Source organism: Notamacropus eugenii, chromosome 1 (genome assembly GCF_028372415.1).
Source record: "Notamacropus eugenii isolate mMacEug1 chromosome 1, mMacEug1.pri_v2, whole genome shotgun sequence".
Classification (NCBI taxonomy): domain Eukaryota; kingdom Metazoa; phylum Chordata; class Mammalia; order Diprotodontia; family Macropodidae; genus Notamacropus; species Notamacropus eugenii.
The window spans coordinates 2,525,001-2,543,461 of NC_092872.1; the positions used below are offsets into that span (position 1 = coordinate 2,525,001).

The 18,461-nt window shown below is 41.8% G+C and overlaps 1 protein-coding gene and 1 non-coding gene across 6 annotated transcripts in view; both read left to right on the forward strand.

Annotated features, from left to right (window-relative positions):
- POC1A (POC1 centriolar protein A) overlaps window positions 1–18,461 on the forward strand; it is a 180,428-nt gene that overhangs the window by 3,077 nt on the left and 158,890 nt on the right. For all 5 annotated transcript variants that reach the window (XM_072650258.1, XM_072650261.1, XM_072650257.1 and 2 more), the window contains exons 2-6: window positions 4,221–4,305; window positions 5,102–5,273; window positions 6,130–6,309; window positions 8,449–8,556; window positions 9,829–9,944. In XM_072650258.1, the coding sequence (XP_072506359.1) occupies window positions 4,293–4,305; window positions 5,102–5,273; window positions 6,130–6,309; window positions 8,449–8,556; window positions 9,829–9,944 (589 nt within the window). In that variant the 5' untranslated portion in view covers window positions 4,221–4,292. The remainder of the gene's footprint in view (window positions 1–4,220; window positions 4,306–5,101; window positions 5,274–6,129; window positions 6,310–8,448; window positions 8,557–9,828; window positions 9,945–18,461) is intronic.
- Window positions 16,440–16,518, forward strand: TRNAG-GCC (transfer RNA glycine (anticodon GCC)). Its single transcript has one exon. It is a non-coding gene; the product is annotated as a tRNA-Gly (tRNA).

The window sequence follows — 18,461 nt, forward strand, 5'->3', positions numbered from 1 at the left end:
CCAAATACTGAATTATTGAAGCGTGCTTTTTAAGAGCGACAGCTTTTGCTCTTTTCCTCCAAGTCATATCCATCCTTGAAAACCACAGAATTAAATCCAACAAAAGAGAACAATGACACACCTAAGTGTGATGCAAAATCAGCACTTCGAGCACTTGACTGACAGAGAACTACCGGTAGGAAAACCAGTTTAATCTCACTTCATCTGGTCAAAGTCATATATTCTGAGTCAGCCCAGTGTCAGTAGAATCATACATATGTGCATTACCATTGCTATCAGAAAAGGGAAACTATCAAAATGATGGCATGTCCCAAGTAATTTACATATCTCTGCACTGTGTTCAAAGGGTTTGAACTTTTTTCTTTCATTGCTCTTTGCTTTGTTGCTTTTCCCCTTCTACAACAACATAAATGAAAATTTATTTCACCGTCCACCTATTTGCACAGACTTTTTGTGTGCAGAGGTACTGGTGTATTCAAATTATTTGTAGAAAGAACACTCAAGGTAAGTCAAAAACTGGTTTTGCCCGTTGGCCTTGCATCTTACTAGATATAGGACCTTAGATGGTAATAATAATGAAAGCAGACATTTAGTGTTTGCAGATTTACCAGACATTTTACATACACTTCATTTGATATTCAGAAAACCTTATGAAGTAAGTAGTACAGGTAATATCCCTTTATAGATGTGGAATGTGAGGTTCATAAAGGCATCTGATTTGCATAAAGTTGTACATTTGGTATTGGAGGATTTGAACTTAGGTTTCTTCTAACTTCAAGTCTAGAAGTCCTTCTCTATTATTCCTTGTCTCCTTAGTTACTTCTCTGGACCTCAGTTTCCTCATCTGTAAAATGAGGGGTTGGGCTATATGATCTTGAAGAGTCCCTTCTAATTCTAAACTCTGGTCATATGACACTCCCTGCCCCCTCAGCCCAATTCTCTTTCCATTATATCACACTGCCCCTCCCTTAAGCACCTACCCCTCTCTCAAGTTAATTCCATTCCCTACTGTGAGCTTCTCAGTGACACAGACCACCCTAACCTCTCTGCCTGGTCTTCAGTCCATTAGTCAGCAAGCATTCATGAAGTACTTAATATGTGCCAGCACTGTGCTAGGCACTGTGGATACAAAGACTAAAAATGAGATGATCTCTGCTATCTAGGAAGTGGCAGTCTAGCTGAGGAAAACTATGTATATATTTGGGTATGTGTGTGTATATATATATGTATATATATATATATATATGTATATATGTATGTATGCGCACATACCCTCATCCCTATATATATATGGTACAAACAGCTGGGTGGGGTGTGATCAGGAAAGACTTCATGAAGAGGTTGGTACTTGAGCTCATCTTTGGAGGAAGTCATTCTAAGGGATATAAGTGATGGAAGAGTACATTCCAGACATGGGGAATAGCCAGTCCAAAGTTATAAGAAGACCAGTTTGTTTGGAGTGTTAATATTCATGGAGGGAAGAATGGTAAATTCAATGAGAAAGGCAAGAAGGGGTCCAGTTGTAAAGATCTTTAAATGCCAAACACAGGAGTTTATATTTGAGCTTTGAGTTACTAGAGTATGGGAGTGACATGGTCAGGCCTAAACTTTGGGAAAATTGCTTTGATAGCTATGTAGAGGATAGATTGGAATGGGGAGAGATTTGAGGCAGGAAGATCAATTAGGAGGCTCTTGGGGACACTAGTCAAGATGGAGGAGTAGAGGGAAGTAGTATAGCTGAGCTTCCCTCCACAGCTCCTCCATGAAGTCTAGAAAATCCACCAGACTTAAGTCCTGGTCAAGAAATCCAAGGAGAAAAATTGCAGTCATTTTTATGGCTGGGGTTGGTGTAGATTGTCAGCTCGTACCATCTCATTTTTGTCTTTGTGTCTACAGAGCTGGTACATAGTAGGTGCTTGATAAATGCTTGCTGATGGATGGGTTGATAGAGGTCTTTGGACATGGGATGGAGTCTAGTCCAGAGTGACTTTTTAGAGTAGTCCAGCTTGGGGAACCAAGTGAGGGCCTGTGAGTGGCTATGTACCAGTGCAGTAACAGGTCCTAGGTCTGACAGAGCAGTCTGATCTTGGGTAGAGAACAAGAACTGCCAGCTGGCAGATCTGTTATTCACTACACTCTGCCGGGTCACAGATCCAGTAGGAACCAAGGTGGGGACCTGAGCTTAGGGGTGATGTTCCAAGGCAAGAGCAGTTAGGGCACTAAGTTGTATACTGACTGAGGATATGTAAACAGCAACTGTGAGTCTGACCTTGGGAGCAGAGTGTGGCCTTAGAGTCAACCTAGGCTGAAATCTGCAGCAGAAAAACCAGGGCAGGTATCCCATGCCAAAGTGAAATCTGCTGTTCTGTCACTGAACCCACTGAGCTTTCCAGCTGGTTGAAGGTGACCAAACTGAACAGTAGTTTACCAGTGCTCCCACTGGGCCAAGTCTACAGTAGTATTGCTTAGAACCAAGCCCATGTCAAGAGCTTATAGAGCTTAGACTAAGAGGGAAGTGCTTAGATTTCACTCTGGATCAGACCATTTTGGGTACGCTGAAAGTTTGCAGGTCCCTAACCTGAGCAGTCCCCAAGATCCTGGAATAACAGCACCCAGTACCCTGAAAGCCCAGCCATTCCCTGCACAAGTGCACAAAGCCTCAGGAAGAATGAGTGCAGACAAAAAAGAATTCCATAAGCTTGTGAATAAAGGTTGTAAACTGAATTTACAAAGGAGACTTGTTTTGTACCTACTAGACTGGGGGAATAGGTAGGCTTCTTTTGAGTCCTTAGCCCTCTCACTTCCCAGCCTTTAGAAAAATAACATGGTGGGTGAGCAACATATTCTTACTCTGGCAAGGATGGTAGGAGTTCAGAGAAAGGGGGACTCACTTGGGGAGTGTAATCATGGGAAATGCTTTAGTTGCTTCACGTCCAAACTTTACTGCAAATGTTCAGTGTGGAGCTTTGTAATCCTTGGTCTGGCAGAGCAAAAGGGGCCGAATTGGCAGTGGCGTTGTGTCTTTTAATGTGTGTCTTGGTTGGGAAATCAGTTTGATTTTGGGTAGTTTGGAAATGGAGCCCCTTTCTCACCCCGCTCCCTTCCAAAGTGCATGTCAAATGCCTTCTAGAAGAATGGATTTCTTGAGAGCAGAGAGTTTATTTCCTTCTTGCCTTGCATCCGGTAGTAATCAGTTTATCGAATTGAGCTGGGTAAGCTGAATGTGAAGACAGGTCTAGATCTCAGCAGCTGCGAGGGTCTAGGTGAAGCTGCCACAGATTGGCATGAGCTGCCAGACTCTAGGGCTTGTTCCTTTCACATGGGACAATGCTTTGCAGGTTAACTCCTGCTTTTGGGGAGTGGTCAGGGATTCAGTTCATGTCCTTTGTTCTGAGAACCTCCCAATATGAAGAGCCAATACCAGCTGTGTTCTCAGTGTGACTTCTCTGAAGGAAGTGGAAGCCTCCTGACAATAGGAAGTTTTGGCAGCCTTTCCTTCTTCACTGTCTCTTCTTCCCCACATATATACAGATATATGGGATAGAGCTGTCTTTCCAGGATGAGGTGTATCTGGGGTGGCATGTGCTTGTTGTATGTAGTCAATTCAAAACAGAATGTTTAATCACCCCTACCCCCCTTTGTACCTGACGCACTCCAAGGCTGCTTTCCCTACCACTCGTTATTAGCCAGCCCACACAGCAGCATCAGCAGAGCAGATGGGTTGTGGAAGAATGATGCTAATCCATACTGAAGATGAGTGGCTTTCCAGCCTGGTCAGTGGGAAGCAGTAAAGAGTCAGAGGATGAACACTCAGATCCCCTCCCTGAGAGGCCTCGCTAGGCTCCATTTCTTCTATAGAAGGAGCCTGTGGGACTACATGGTCTCTAAGGCATCTTCTAGATCTAAAGTTGTGATCTTTACACTATTTCCAATGATCTGTTTGGGATGAACAAAATAAACCTAGCTGTGACTGATCACATAATTTCTAATTTCCTGATGTTCTTGGAATATGGAACTCAGAACTCAGTGTGTGTGCTTTAGGATGGAGAAAGCTACAAAGCTGTAGCCTCAGAGCCACCTTTCTCTTCTAGTGTTTGGCAGATTAGAAAATGGCAACATCTCAGGACTCATTTTCTGAGTTGTGGAAACGTTTCTGTGCAAAGGTTTCTTGTTCTCTTTTGTACTGTTAGTTTGCATTTGAAATATTTCCTGTCCTGCAGGATGATCCATCATTGGAGAGAAATTTCAGAGGCCACAAAGATGCTGTCACCAGTGTGGATTTCAATCTCAGCATGAAGCAGTTAGGTAAAGTCATCACTGTGTTCTTGAAGACACTCATCTATTTTAGAAACTGCATGCTTTAAGATGGGGTATGTGTGGATATGGGCTGTTGTGTATATGAGAAACCAAGTGGAAAATTAGAAGTCACAATGTCTCCTGCCTCATCTGAGCAAAGGCATCCTGTCTTCATTGGGCAAGATGAAAGTTTTGGTTGTTTTAGAAGTTGCATGTGTTTCCATAAAAACCCATTTAATTTACTGCATGTTGTATACTTTCTAAGGGTATCCATAATCTGTAAATTCTTGAAATCAGAGACCATATATTCTTCTTTGTATTTCTTATGAGTTGTCTTACATGCAAGCTCAGGAATATTTGTGGAATGACTAAAAATAATATGTATTCAAAATTATTTCTAATTTTACTGGAAATTCTTTGGTGTTTGGGGTTCTCTACTACCATTGGGAAGTTGGTTTTTGTTTATTTTTTAATGGAGATGCTATTTGATGGCTTGGATTCTTTAGTATGTATGACCGGCTAATCAGTTTAGCTGGAGAGCGGTCAAGGTCATCTGCATGTTCTGTTCTTGTGACGGCTAGCTTTATGTGGTCCTCTGGTCACAGACTGTACTTCAGTACTGAGGACACTGATGGCTCGGTGAAATCTTTTACTGCCAGAAAAATTTAAAGCATATACCTTGCTAAAAGTGGAGGCAATGCCATTTTTCATCTATGAAGGGGAAATTCTGTCTTTTTTTTAATCCTATGTGATTATTCAGAATAATATGCATAAATATTAACTAGAACTTTAATTATTGATGTAGTAAGTGGCAGCATGGATTCGTGTTTGATGATCTGGCACATGAAACCTCATATGAGAGCGTATCGTTTTGTGGGGCATAAAGATGCAGTGATGTGTGTTCAGTTTTCCCCTTCCGGTCACCTTGTGGCATCAGGATCTAGAGATAAAACTGTCCGTATATGGGTGCCGAATCTGTAAGTATATCCATCCTCTTTTCTGTAAAACTTTTCTGTCATTGACTGGTTTGTTAGAAATCACGAGTCCAAGGGCTGTGGCTATTCTCTTCACAACTATCTCTGCGTAGACCTTTTTTCTCTTCTTTTCCATTCCTGTTCCTAGATCATACTCAGAGAAGGTCATTAGTTCTCAAAGGCATCCATAGATATAATCTAGTGTTGTCAAGTCACACCTGTACTTTGTTGACAAATGATGAAAATTAAGTCCAGCAAGTAAAAGCCATTTACCCAGGGTCACGCAACTCATAAGGAAAAGAGCTGAGAGTTTAGACCAGATCTTCTGCCCCACAGGGAAGAGCTCTTTCCAATATTGTAGACCACTTCTTAGTAGTCTTTGTGAGGAACAAGCTGATCAGGTTGTGGGGCTCAATTTCCTTGTGTCTCTGGTCTCTCTGAGTGAATTTGTAGTAGTTTGCTAAATGCCCTCAGCCTTCAGGGATGTGATCATTCTGACCATTTTTCTTTTTCTTCCTCTGAAATGGGCCATGGGGTTGGGACTCTGCAGACTAACAGTGGCTGGGGTCAAGAAAACCTGTGTGTTCATGTGTTGCCTCTGACACTCAGTGTGTGTGAGGACTGAGATATCACTTCAGTTTAGTCACTTGTGAAAAGGGAACTGTGATAGCTGCAGCATTATATTAGAGGGTTTTTGGGAGGCCCATTCAGGTCCCTGAATTGCCTTAGGACAGTTACCATGCTTGCACCTGAGTTTATAGAAGAGGGATATACTTGGAAACCAGGAGGTCTTTTCATTGTACTGTGTAATGATTTCTAAAGAGATTTTTAATTAATGATCTGGTGTCTTTGCATTTAGCAAAGGAGAATCTACAGTTTTCCGAGCTCACACAGGAACTGTAAGAAGTGTCCATTTTTCCAGTGATGGTCAGTCGTTGGTGACAGCCTCAGATGACAAAACCGTAAAAGTGTGGACAGTGCATCGCCAGAAATTTTTGTTCTCATTCAGCCAGCACATCAACTGGGTCCGCTGTGCCAAGTAAGTCATATCCTTCATGAGAAGAAAAGGCAGGAGTATATCATTTTCCTTAAACATTATATATAAAATAGCTATTTACAGATAACTGGTGTGTATGTATGTGTGAGGTGGGATGTTAGGTCCAACCTGGGCTCTTCTATGTGATCTTATTTCCTAGTAAACTGAGAATTTATAGTCTCCACCACCCTACCCTTGCTCCCACCTCCCTTGCTCTTTGGCTTTGGGCACTTAGGGTTTGGCCATCCTTTTGGTATGGAGTTATAGATGTTCTTTCTTGGTTCTGGCTTTTTACTATAGGTTATTCTTAATTAGAGGTAATTCTGATTACATTGTGTCCAGATCTAGGTACCACATTTTTAAGGGAACATGGACAAATTAGAGCATGTCCAGAGGAAGAACACCAGTTTATGGAGGGAATTTGGAAAAAAACGTCATGAGAACCTGATAGAGGAGGGATATTTGGCCTAGAGAAGACAGGGAGACCATGATTGCTGTCTTCAAGAACTTTGAAGAACTGTGTGCTAGATGGTTTGCTTTTGTATATGTTTGGAGAAGTGCTACATTCTTTGTGTTATAGTGATAGCACTTTCTATCCCCTAGAGAGGAAGAAGGTGAGATATCTAGGGAGCTAAATGATTCCGGTGGGCTTGACAGGACAGGGAAAAGAACGCAGTTATGTCAGATTCCCCAGACTGGCTTGAGAGCTTTTCCCTTTGGTGCCATGAGGGGACAAGATACCCTGGCTTAGAGTGACTCAGACTGCTTGAAATATAATGTTTCGTTTTTGGGAGAAGCCTCGAGATACAGAAAAGGACAAATGAAATGTTCCTGCTGCACTGGAGATGCCGGGCTCAAGCGTCACTCGCCAGGCCTCTGGGTGTTATTCGTCTGTCCAGCTCTCCGCTATTGTTTCTAAAGATACATGATTTCCTATTATTTATTCCTTTCAACATGTATGTTGTTATCCAGTATCTTTTTTCATGTCCTTATCTCCTTAAACGTATCCCTTTTGTGCATACGGGAGACTTCTTGGCCTTGTCTATCTATACTGTACGCTATTTATCTACTGTATTTTCCAAAGCAGAAACAATGTTTTCCTTTCTTAAATAGTTCCTATTTAGAATGCAGTGGTTTGATCCTGCCGAGGCCAGTGGGCTGTTCTGTTGCTCCTGGGACCTGGTTTTTGTGGCTGCTGCCTGTTCTTTTGGAGAGTAAGTTCCTAGCCGTCATTATGGGGTTGTCAGGTCCTTCATGGCGGGAATGATGTCACATCTCCAGTGCCTTGGACAGCGTTCTGCACACAGTAGACATTTAATAAGTCTTTGTTGAATGAATGTAGCAGTTTTGATTTATGCTGTACATTTTCTCAGGAAGTGCTTAAAATGCAAAAGAAAGAAAGAATTGAAGAGAGGAAATTGAAAGACTTAGCTGACAATCCAGTAGGTTGCGAGCTCCTTGAGGGCAGGGACTATCTTTTGCCTCTTTTTCTATCCCTAGCCTGGCACATAGTGGGTGTTAAGAAATGTTTATTTGACTGACTGAAAGGAAAAGGTAATAAAATCTGTCTGCTGGATGTGCTGGTAAGTTGGTAGCTCCCGAGGTGGGCTGAGATGTTAAGTAAAGTATGTTATGTTAGATCCTTGATCACTCTGTGGGGACTTTACTACTGGCAGAACCCCATTGTGATGTGGGTGAGGAGTGAGTCTGCTTGCCATTTACCTTGGAATCCTGCCATTCTCATGAATCCTTAATCCCTACTCCACATTCCCTGGCATGGTAATTGGCCCCTTTTGAAGCAATTCTTGCTTGTGATCTCATACTTAATACTATTTTCTGAAGCAGTTTCTATTCCTGTGATGATCTATTCCTGTGATGAGTAATGTCCCTGAAATTTAGGCCTGCCTGGAATAATGATGCTGTCTCAGGTGGGATAAGTCGGGAAATGCTGGAATGGTGTCTGATTCAGCTGGAGCCTGCAGGAGCAGAAAACAAATGATTTGAATCTTAAAAAAAGCAACACGCTTCTTCCAGTGAGACCATCCTCCAGCGTAGCTAACTGCTGCCATCTGTGCACCTGTTTCACTCTGCCTAGACTAACCTAGTAGGTGGTATAAAAATGATGCTTTGCTTCATTTTCAGATTCTCTCCTGATGGAAGACTGATCGTGTCCGCCAGTGATGATAAAACTGTCAAGTTGTGGGATAAGACTAGCAGAGAATGTGTGCATTCCTTTTGTGAACATGGCGGGTAAGCCTGCTGCAGGCCTGTCCCTCCTCTAACTTCATACTCACAAAGCTGCCTTCCAGTCTGTTTTGTGTGGTTAGTTGCCTGTGAAACACAAGTGGTGAAATCTTAACAACTATCCATTCTCCCTATTTTTAAAAAGCCTTTTTTTGCACAAGGTGATGCCAGGGAACTGTTACATACTTGGGAAATAATTAGTGTAACAAATAACGCCTGATAATTTCTACAGATGCTGACCAAACTCTACTGGGAAGGAAAACAGGAAATAAAGATAGGATTTGTAGCATTCTTGTTAGTGACGAGATGTAAAGCTTAATCACTTCAAAGAACCCACAAAAAACAAGAAGGTTTGGACGCAGGCAATTTAAATGCTAAGATAGCTCCTTTTTCTAGCTTTACAACACAGAGAACTGTGATATTAAAATCCACGTAAATGTAATTAAATCTTACCAGAAGGGAAAGTGTATTTTAGGCTGCCTTATTCTGTAATACCGTAGATTTGAAAATTTTTGGCTCTAAGAGTAATTGCTTATGAAGCGTCTTCCATGATCAGATAGTCATGGTTTATCTTAATATTATTATTTTCAATGTTATAGTCATTAATATTGATGATGAGCATAGCTCACGTTTATATAGCACTTTAATGTTCAAAATATGAGGATTACTTTATTTAAATGGTGACTTGTCCAGAATCGTTGGTGTAATCTCATCTTCTGTCATTTGGGTTGGCAACTCTTATAATATGAGCACCTGAACCAATGATGTCATATGCAGATTTCCTTAGTGAGATTCTAAGCTCTCTCTTCTGATTGGTAGATGAGAAGCTCTGGAGAACATCTCTGTCACACCTTTGGGCCTAAATACTTCTCTAGACAAACGATGTCATGTGGCTATTGGGTATTGGCCAGAAAAACACTGGAAGCTTCTATGGTGACACTTTAATGTTGAAGCCTGTAATCTGATTTTAAAAACACTGAAACAGTATATTTAGTAGACTTTCCTCAAGTCTTAGACCCAACACATTTTCCCTTTGGCTTAAAATTGTGACCAGTTACTTAATAGTAAAATAGGTCAGTTTTGTGGATACATTGTAGAATAATTGCAAAATTTTTTCATTAATTTTTCAAGCATTTATTGTGTGTTTAGTGTGGACCTAATAGGGCAAGGACCTGAAACTGACTTTTGTGTGATCCCTTTTTTTTCCATTGAGAAATGCTATCTGTTGACCCTAATTTAGAGACATAAAATAATGTAAGGTGGTCTTTCCTACTTTAGGTTTGTCAATTATGTGGACTTCCATCCCAGTGGTACGTGCATTGCTGCTGCTGGTACAGATAACACTGTGAAGTTGTGGGATGTCAGGACCCACAGACTCCTTCAGCATTATCAGTGTAAGTTGGTGAGATATTCCTTGAGGCTGGACTGCGCTGGTGATAATTAAGTCTTTAGGCTTCATTGTGGAAGCTAGCCTATGACTTAGCTGATGACAGAGAGAATGATGACTACAGAGAATTCTGTTCTGTTCCATGATATTTATTGAATATCTCTTTGCCCAGCAAATCCAAGGAGTCCCTTACTAGGTCAGAAAAAAAAGTCATTAGTTTTGTTTGGGACCTTGATGCTAAAGAGCAGAATTGTGTGCAGAGAAACAGGGTCCTTTCTGTTTTGTTTGGTTACTGTCGCTGTAACAGTCCATTTGTAGTTAGTGTCTGATGAGCTCATTGGAACCAAGAGGCCAGCAGATCATCCTACAAACCACGGGGTTGTCTCAGGGGTTGTGATGGTGTTTGGGCAGGAGGTCTTAGTGTATATGCTTGGGTCACTAGTATGGGTCTAGTGGGGTTTGGCTTCAGCATATGCTAGCATGGGGTGGGAGGGTGCTACGTTGGAGGGAGGGTGGTTCCTCTGCAGAAGGAGCTGTGTCCACAGCTACCATGGTTGCTTCTGCCCCTGTCCTTTGCCTCATTATCCTCTGCTAACGCATGGCATTTTGCATATTTGCTCTCCACTCTACCCCAGATCTCCTATTGTCATGGCACTTCTCTCCTGGAATGGTTGGCCCCCTCTTGGCAGGACAAGCACTGTGATACAGTTTTCCTTTCTGTCTTTCCCTTAACTCCTTTGTTTTTCTCTTAGTCTGGTCTTCTTACTGCTAGGTTCATTTCTGTTATCCCCTAACCTCATCCTGTTCTTCATTCAAGTCCCCCTTAATGCTACCCTGTGATATAAAGGCGACTAAACAAAAATCTCAGAATTGGAAGGGACCTGAGGACATCTTGTCTTAACCTGTATCTGAACAAGAAACCCAGTATAATGTCTTTGGTAAGTAGTCCTCCAGCCTTTGAGTCTGGCCGTTCAGTCAGTTCCAAATCCATTGAGTTGTTCTGTCTTTTCCTCAGGTATAGCATGGGACTCTTTCTTAGTTAATCTCTTAACATCTAGTAACCCATATCTCCTTTACTCCCCAATCTCCTAACTTAATAATCCGGACATAAAAAGAAATAAGGTTAATCTCCCATGACCTGTTCTTGGTGAAGCTGTGCTGTCTCATCCTGATCACCTCTTCCTTCTCTAGACATTGACTGTCTCTTCAATGATCCATTCCAGAATTTTCTCAGGATTTAGCATCGCGTGCTTAGGTTTGTAGTTTGCAGATTCTGTTCTGTTCCATTCCTCTTTTGAAAAATGGGACATCTGTCTTCAGTCCCGTGGTGCCCATTTCGTTCCCTGTTCATTCCTTTCAGATATTACTGACAGTGGCTCAGAAATTGCATCATTCAGTTAACAGGTATTAAGTTTCTACTGTGTGCCAGACATTGTACTAGACCCTGGGGGTACAAAGACAAACACGGAGCAACCCCTGTCTTTGAAGGAGTTTACATTATGTTGAAAGAGGCAACATATACATGTAAGCCCACATGCATGTGCGTGTATAACATGTACATATATGCACAAGGCAATTTGGAAAAGGGATAGCTAAGGGGAATCAGCAGGGCTTCAGCTAGAAGGTAGTGCTTGAGGAGAGCTTTGAAGGAAATCAGGAATGGGTTACAAAAGCTGGATGTTGGAAGGAAGTGCTTTTTAGGGATTGAGCACAGCTGGTGCAAAGGCATGGCATGAGGTACAGCAGGACAGAGGGTGTTGTGTATGAGAAGCAGCAAGAAAGCTGTTCTGGCTGGACCATAGAATGTAGGAAGGGGAGTAGATTAGGCCTGGAAATGATGTTTGGGGACAGATTGGAAAGAGCATGAAAAGCCAAACAGAGAAGAGACCATAGGGAGCCATTGGTATTTATTGAATAGGGGAGTAACATGGTCACTAACAGCTGTGTGAACATTAGATTGGAGTGGGGAGAGGTTGGAATCAGAGAAAAGAGTAAGGAGGGCCTGCAGTAGTCCAGGTAAGAGGTGATGAGCCCCTGAGCTAGTGTGGTGACCTGTATGAGTGAAGGGCACGGGTGTGGGAAAGGTTATGAAAGATTTTTCAAAAGGTTGGATGTGAGGAGTGAGTGTGAGTAGTCTGAGAGTGACAGTAACATTGAGGTAGAGTCTTCTCTGAAACTTTTGTTCAGAAAAGGATTGTGTAGCGGGGGAGGGGGCATACTTGAGATGCTTACGGGACTTCCAGTTTGAAAGTCAACTATGACAGTTGGAAATGGGCAGTTGATATCACCAGGAGTGAGTATGGAGAGAGGCCAGTGCAGAGCCTTCAGACACCCCCACAGTTAGGAGGCATGGTCTGGAGGAGGATCTAGCAAACGAGACTGAGAAGGAGAGCTCAGACAGGAGGAGAACCAGGAGAACTCAGAAGAATCCAGGCCGTTAGGTGTTCCAAAGAGGTTGAGAATAATGGAAATTGCACAGGCCATTAAAAGCTTATTGGTGGCCATGAAGTCAGAAGTCAGCCTGCAAGGGGCTGTGATGTGAGCCAGAGCAGAGGAAGTAGAAGCAAAGAGTCCAGACAGCTTTATTCTGGGAGTTTCTGAGGTGGGGGAGGATGGAGAGTATGAACGCAAGCATGTTAGCGTGAGGTCTTTAAGGATGGAGGAGACATGGTCGTGTTTATAGGGAGACAGAGAGTGGAGATTGGTGGGTGGGTGACAGTGGGGACAATCTTTGGAGAAGATATGAGGGATGAGATCACAGGGCTGTGCTAAGGAGGAGGGCCACCTCTCCATTGGGATTAGAGTGAAAAAAGAAAGAATGAGAGGCGATAGCGAAAGCTTTTGAAGAGAGGAGAGGAAGTTCACTTTCAATAAACTTCATGTTATCAGTCATGGATGTGGCAGGTCCTCAGTTCAGAGGGGAAGGGAGTGAGGAGATGAGACGATGAGAACAGATACAACAATCGCCTTCATTCGTTACCATTTGTAGCTTCCAAAAGCAAAGCAAGAGCTGGTCATCTCTGCGTTCCCTTTGTGTTGTCCCCCTGATCTCTGGTGCTCTTGGCATTCAGCTCCTCCATGTATGACTCATCTCTGGTGTGACATCATCATGAGAATGGCTCCTAAAATATGGCCTGGGTCGTGAAAAGAGTGTTAGATTTGGGGGGAAGTGGGTCCTTTTTTTTTAAAAATTATTTTATTTGTGTTCAGTGTTCTACAATCACTTCTGTATATCTTAGATTTTTTTCTCTCCCTGCCCCTCCTTCCCCCCTCCCTCCCCACTCCCTCCCTGAGATGGTGTACAATCTTATATAGGTTCTACATGTACATTCCTATGAAATACATTTTCACCTTAGTCATGTTGCATAAAGGAATTGAAATGAATGGGAGAAACCATAAAACAAAACAAAACATAACACAACAGTAACTGGTCTGCTTCATTCTGCAATCCAGTTCCATAGTTCTTTCTCTGGATGTAGAAGGTGTTTAGCTTCAAGAGTCCATTGGGAATTTTTTAAGAAAAAGTGGTTTCAAGTCTTAATTTTGCTACTTACGGCCTTTATGGCCTGAGACCGATGATTAACCTCTCTGTCCCAGTTTTCCTCCTTTTTAAAATGGGCATAATAACCCACCTCGAATTGTTGTGAAAAAAAATACTGTTCATTGCAAAGTGCTATGAAAATATGTGGGCTGTAATCATGAATGGAAAGAAAGGGGTCACCAAGCTGTGTGTACCTTGAGTTCTCAGGACTGTGGTAGGTTTACATCAGGTGATGGGAGGCAAGGCCCTGGTGACAGGAACGTCTTGGGGAGAAAAGTCAGTGAAGGTGTCTATTTTGAATGCTGGGTCCCTGTTGCTGACCACTAGGTGGCGAAAATGCTATTTTTTTTATAAGCTTGTGTACATTGGATCTTAATTCACATTGTATCTTCAGGACTAACCCTGGAACAGTGGTCCTAGTCCTTTGTCCTCTTTGGAATCAGCATTTTCACTGAGGCCTTTAGAAAGGCAAATTTAACGTCCTAGAGGTGTTCCACAGAACATCGTCCACCTCTCAGCAGAACTTAGTTTAGTGCTTTGTAAGGCCCAGGGTAGATGCAGTGAGTGGTGCAGTGGGCCTGGAGTCAGGAAGACCTGAATTCAGATCCAGCCCCAGATACTTACCAGCTGTTTCACTCTAGGCAATTCACTTTTTTGCCTCAGTTTTCTTATCAGTAAAATGAACTACAGAAGGAAATGGTCAAACCACTTCGGTATCTTTGCCAAGCAAACCCCAAATGGAGACACGAAGATGGAGGTATAAATACAGCTGAAACCACTGACTAACAACAAAGGCCCAGTGTTGATAAATGTCTTCTTTGAGAGATGATTTATTTTGTTTTGTCCTTACTCAGTGAGGAAACATTGGGGTTTTCGAGGTAGCATGTCTCTAGAACAGTTTAGCCAGCTTTGTCTCCCCAGACTGTAAAAGAGATTTCAGTGTTAAACAGTTATAATGTAACAACATTCTTTAAAGTCTGGCTCCTTTTCTACACTTCTGCCCTCTCCTTTTTCTCTGTACTCTCTTATGTGTAATAACATTATCGTTAGAGATCCAGACATACTTGGAGAAGACAGATGCCTTGTTGGGCTATAGCTTATACTGGCTGTGTAATTACTTTAGAAAGATTGGAAAAGAGCTCACAGGCCTTCTAGTTCAGCTGCTCTCTAACCCATATCCTTTTTATGTGAGGGGGAACCTGAGGTTGGCTGTGGCTCTTTTTAACGCCACTGATTGGTTTTTTTACATTGAGCTGCAATCTGCCTTTATGAAACTTTCACTGCTTCTTTCTGCTCCCTGGGCTCACGCCTTTAAATACTTGGAGATGACGTTTGTGGCCTATTTAAGCATTCTCTCTTTCAAGCTAAGCATCTGCAGGACCTTCAGTAAGGTTAGGGGTTAGGGTCTTTGGACAGGCTCCCTTTTATAAGTGCCATTTCTAAAAGAAGCAGTGTGACACAGTCAATTGAATTAGACTTAGAAGACTTGGAAGAGTGTTAGACTTGGTCAGGAAAGCCTAGAGATTGAAATCCCACCTCTGATACTTATAGCTGTGTGATGATGGCCAAGTCACTTAGTATCTCAGTCTCAATTTGCTCATCTCTCCAGAAGGGGGAATGCTTCTTGTACTGTTTGCCTTACATATGAAGTTCACATGAGGTAATATGTGTGAAGTGTTTAGCAAATTTTTAAGCACTATGTAAATGCCATTTTTTATTGAACATGATAGAACTGAGTGAGCCTTGGTAATTGTTTTTAGTAACTTCAGTCTCCTCTACCATGATTTGGATTCAGTTGGAGTTAGGTTTCACTTGTGTTTATGTTCTTTGGAAGGAGAGGAGTATATGAGAATATATCTAATGCCCACAATACGTTTTTTAGGCAATACTGATCTCATTTCTTTTCTGCCTGGCTCACGGTCCTGTGTGATATTGTAGCATATTGATAACAAGCCACAATCCACATGCTTCCAGCTGGCTTCTTATCTGGCTTGGGAAAGGGTTTATTCCTGTTTTCTAATCGTGGTTATTAAATTGTCTGAATCTGCACCATGGTTCAGGCTACATTTTGACTGCTAATGTCATTTGTCTCTACTTTGTGACACCATCTGTAGTGAGGTGGCTCCAGTCACTTGCCTGTAACTGGTGAGAGTGATCTGTTCATTGGGAATTAAACTGACACTTCCATCCTATGGCTGCTTTCCTCTGAGATCTGGGAATGATTTTAGGAATGAAGAAGGTAGTGTAGGTAGAGAGCAATGCTCCTTGACAATCTAGCAAAAGTCCTTTCGGCAGACTTGCAAAGGGCTTGAGAAAAAAATTTGGTAGACTCTGGAATATGTGAGAAACCTTTTGCACAGCATCTGTTTCTTTTGCTGCTTGGAGCATCACTAACATAGTAGGGAAAGATGCAAAGTTTTTGAATGAAACTGATTTGTTGTTGGAATATAAAAGAAGGGTTTATGTGGTGAAGGTAATAGACTGGATACATGGATGGTTCCAGAGGCAAGCTTGAAGAATTTTGGGAAATTTGTTGGAGGACTAGTTGGGCTTTGGGGTAACACTTAAAGATTAAATTGCTTTTATAAAAAATAATTTTTAAATTGATACTTTTTTGTTTCTTGCATCACCGTAGGATCCCATGTATCCTTCCCCCTACCCCACTTTGAGATCCATCCCATGGGACATATAGTAGTTTTTGTTTTCTAGAGAGAAAAAAACCTAGCAGAACTGATTGATACATGAAGAAAGTTTCAGAATACCTGTGGACCTCCTGCCTCTGTACTTGTTGTGTTCGTCCTTCATTTTCGAAGAAGACCATGACATCACAGAAATGAGGATGTGACTTGCACTGAACTTGGTTTTGAGTGAGGGAGGGCTGTGAAAGATCACCAGCCTCACGTTCTCCTCCTCGGCCATCTGGGTCCAGTGACCAGATATTTATCAGGATGTCTGGAGATGGCATTGGTTCAGTGGTAGTTCAGTGGTAGAATTCTCGCCTGCCACGTGGGAGGCCTGGGTTTGATTCCCAGCCAATGTACTTCCATGGAGTGGTGGGTTGGATGTGCCTTTTTCATCTCTTTGCATTTGAGTCTAGCTTTATCTTTATAATTTTGTACATTTACTTTTGAGTTTTTTGGTGTGTCATTGTTCTTTCCATTTACATGGTAGCTACTACATATATTGTCTTCTTGGCTCTGCTTACTTCACTCTGCACGTATTTATGTAGATTTTTGCATACTTTTGTTCATCACATGCATAATTTCTTACAGTGCAGTAGTATTCTATTACATTCATATACAACAATTTGTTAAACCATTCCCCATTTGATGGGTATCTACTTTGTCTTCCCTTCTTTGCCATCACACAAAGTGCTGCTGTAAATCTTTTGGACTGTATGGGGACTTTTTTTCTTATTAATGGATTCCTTGGCCCTGGAGTAGAATCTCTGGTTTAAAGAGGGTATGGACATTTTAGAAATTGCTTTCCAAAATGGTTACATCATTTCACCAACAATTACTGCCAACAATGTAGTAGTGTACCTTTCTTCCCACAGTTCCTTCCAGTTACAGATGCCATTTTTTTTTCTCATTTTGTCCAGTTTGCAAGGTGAGGTAAAACCTCAGAGTTGTTTTGATTTACATTTCTCTTGTTGGTTGGTTGGTTGTTGTCCTTTGTCTTCAAAGAGGACCAAAATGACATCACCATGATAACGTGAAATTTCAGTGCGTCCAACTGTGGCTGATCAGACCAATACGAGCTCGGAATGCTCTACCACATTTTTGAGCACTACTGGTTCATATCCTTTGACCAGTTATTTATTAGGGGATGGCTATTAGTCTCATCTGTATTTATTAATTGTTTATATATCTTGGATACCAAGCCCTTATCAGAGAAATTTGAACCAAAAAACCCACTTCCTTTCTTACCTTACATGCATCAGTGTTGTCTATGCAGAAGCTTTTCAGTTTTAAGTAACCAAAGTTACCTCTTTTTTATCTTTTGTAATTGCCTCTGTCTCGTTTGGTTAAGGATAAGTCTCTTAGCCATTTTTTGTCTGTAATGTTCTTTTGGAAGATCTATGATCCTTAGGTTGTCTGTATTCATCCTGTTTTGAGATTTGTATATTTTGCTTGCAGAATGAGCACATTTTCTTTTAATGTTCTTGTTTTCTGATTCTCTTCTTTTAGATTGTCTTTTACTTTTGTATATTTGCATTCCCAATCTGTTGTTTTGTCTTTTGTTTATTTGGCGAGATTTGCCATTACAGATTCAAGTTTTTCTATTCTGCCCATTGTTTTTTGCTGTGCAGGACATAATTCTGCTCTCATAATTCTCATTTCTTTTTTAAATCACTCAGGAATAGTATATTGTGGTTCCATGTTCTTCTCAACTTCTACAGAGTCCTCTTCTGTTTTTTATCGAGTGTGGGATCATTTTCCTTCGTTTTGCAGTGTTCATAGATATGTAGACTCATTCACTAGATTTTGGAGGCCTTCTGTTGTTACCGGTTTTCCTGTTGATTTGTCAAGGTCTTTGCTATTTCTTCTTTCTGGAGTCTTTGATACTTTCAGGTTTTTTTCCCCCTCTCTTATTTTCTTTTTTCACTTTTTACCTCTGATTGTGTCTTAGCCTTCTCCCACAATGGGCAGTTTAGGATTCACCAGCCTACGTCTCTGCCCCAGCTGACTTTTGGTTGGTTAGAACTCAACTCAGCTGGAAGCTGTACTCTCCCCCAGGCTTGGTGGAGTGCTGCACAGCTGCTTACATATACTGTGTTCTGTCCTGGTGACCTTTCCCATTCCCTCTTTTCTTAGTTCTTTCTTAGTTCTTTGGTGCACACCAGCAGTCCAGAGCCTGCTTTCCCCAGCATCAGCAGTTTGGAGGTGTCAGCAGTTCAAAATTCTGCAGCATTAATGCTTCCAGTTTGCAGTCCCTTGCAGGCTTTTGCTTTCTGTGGGCTGTAGCCAAGGTGCTGTTAAG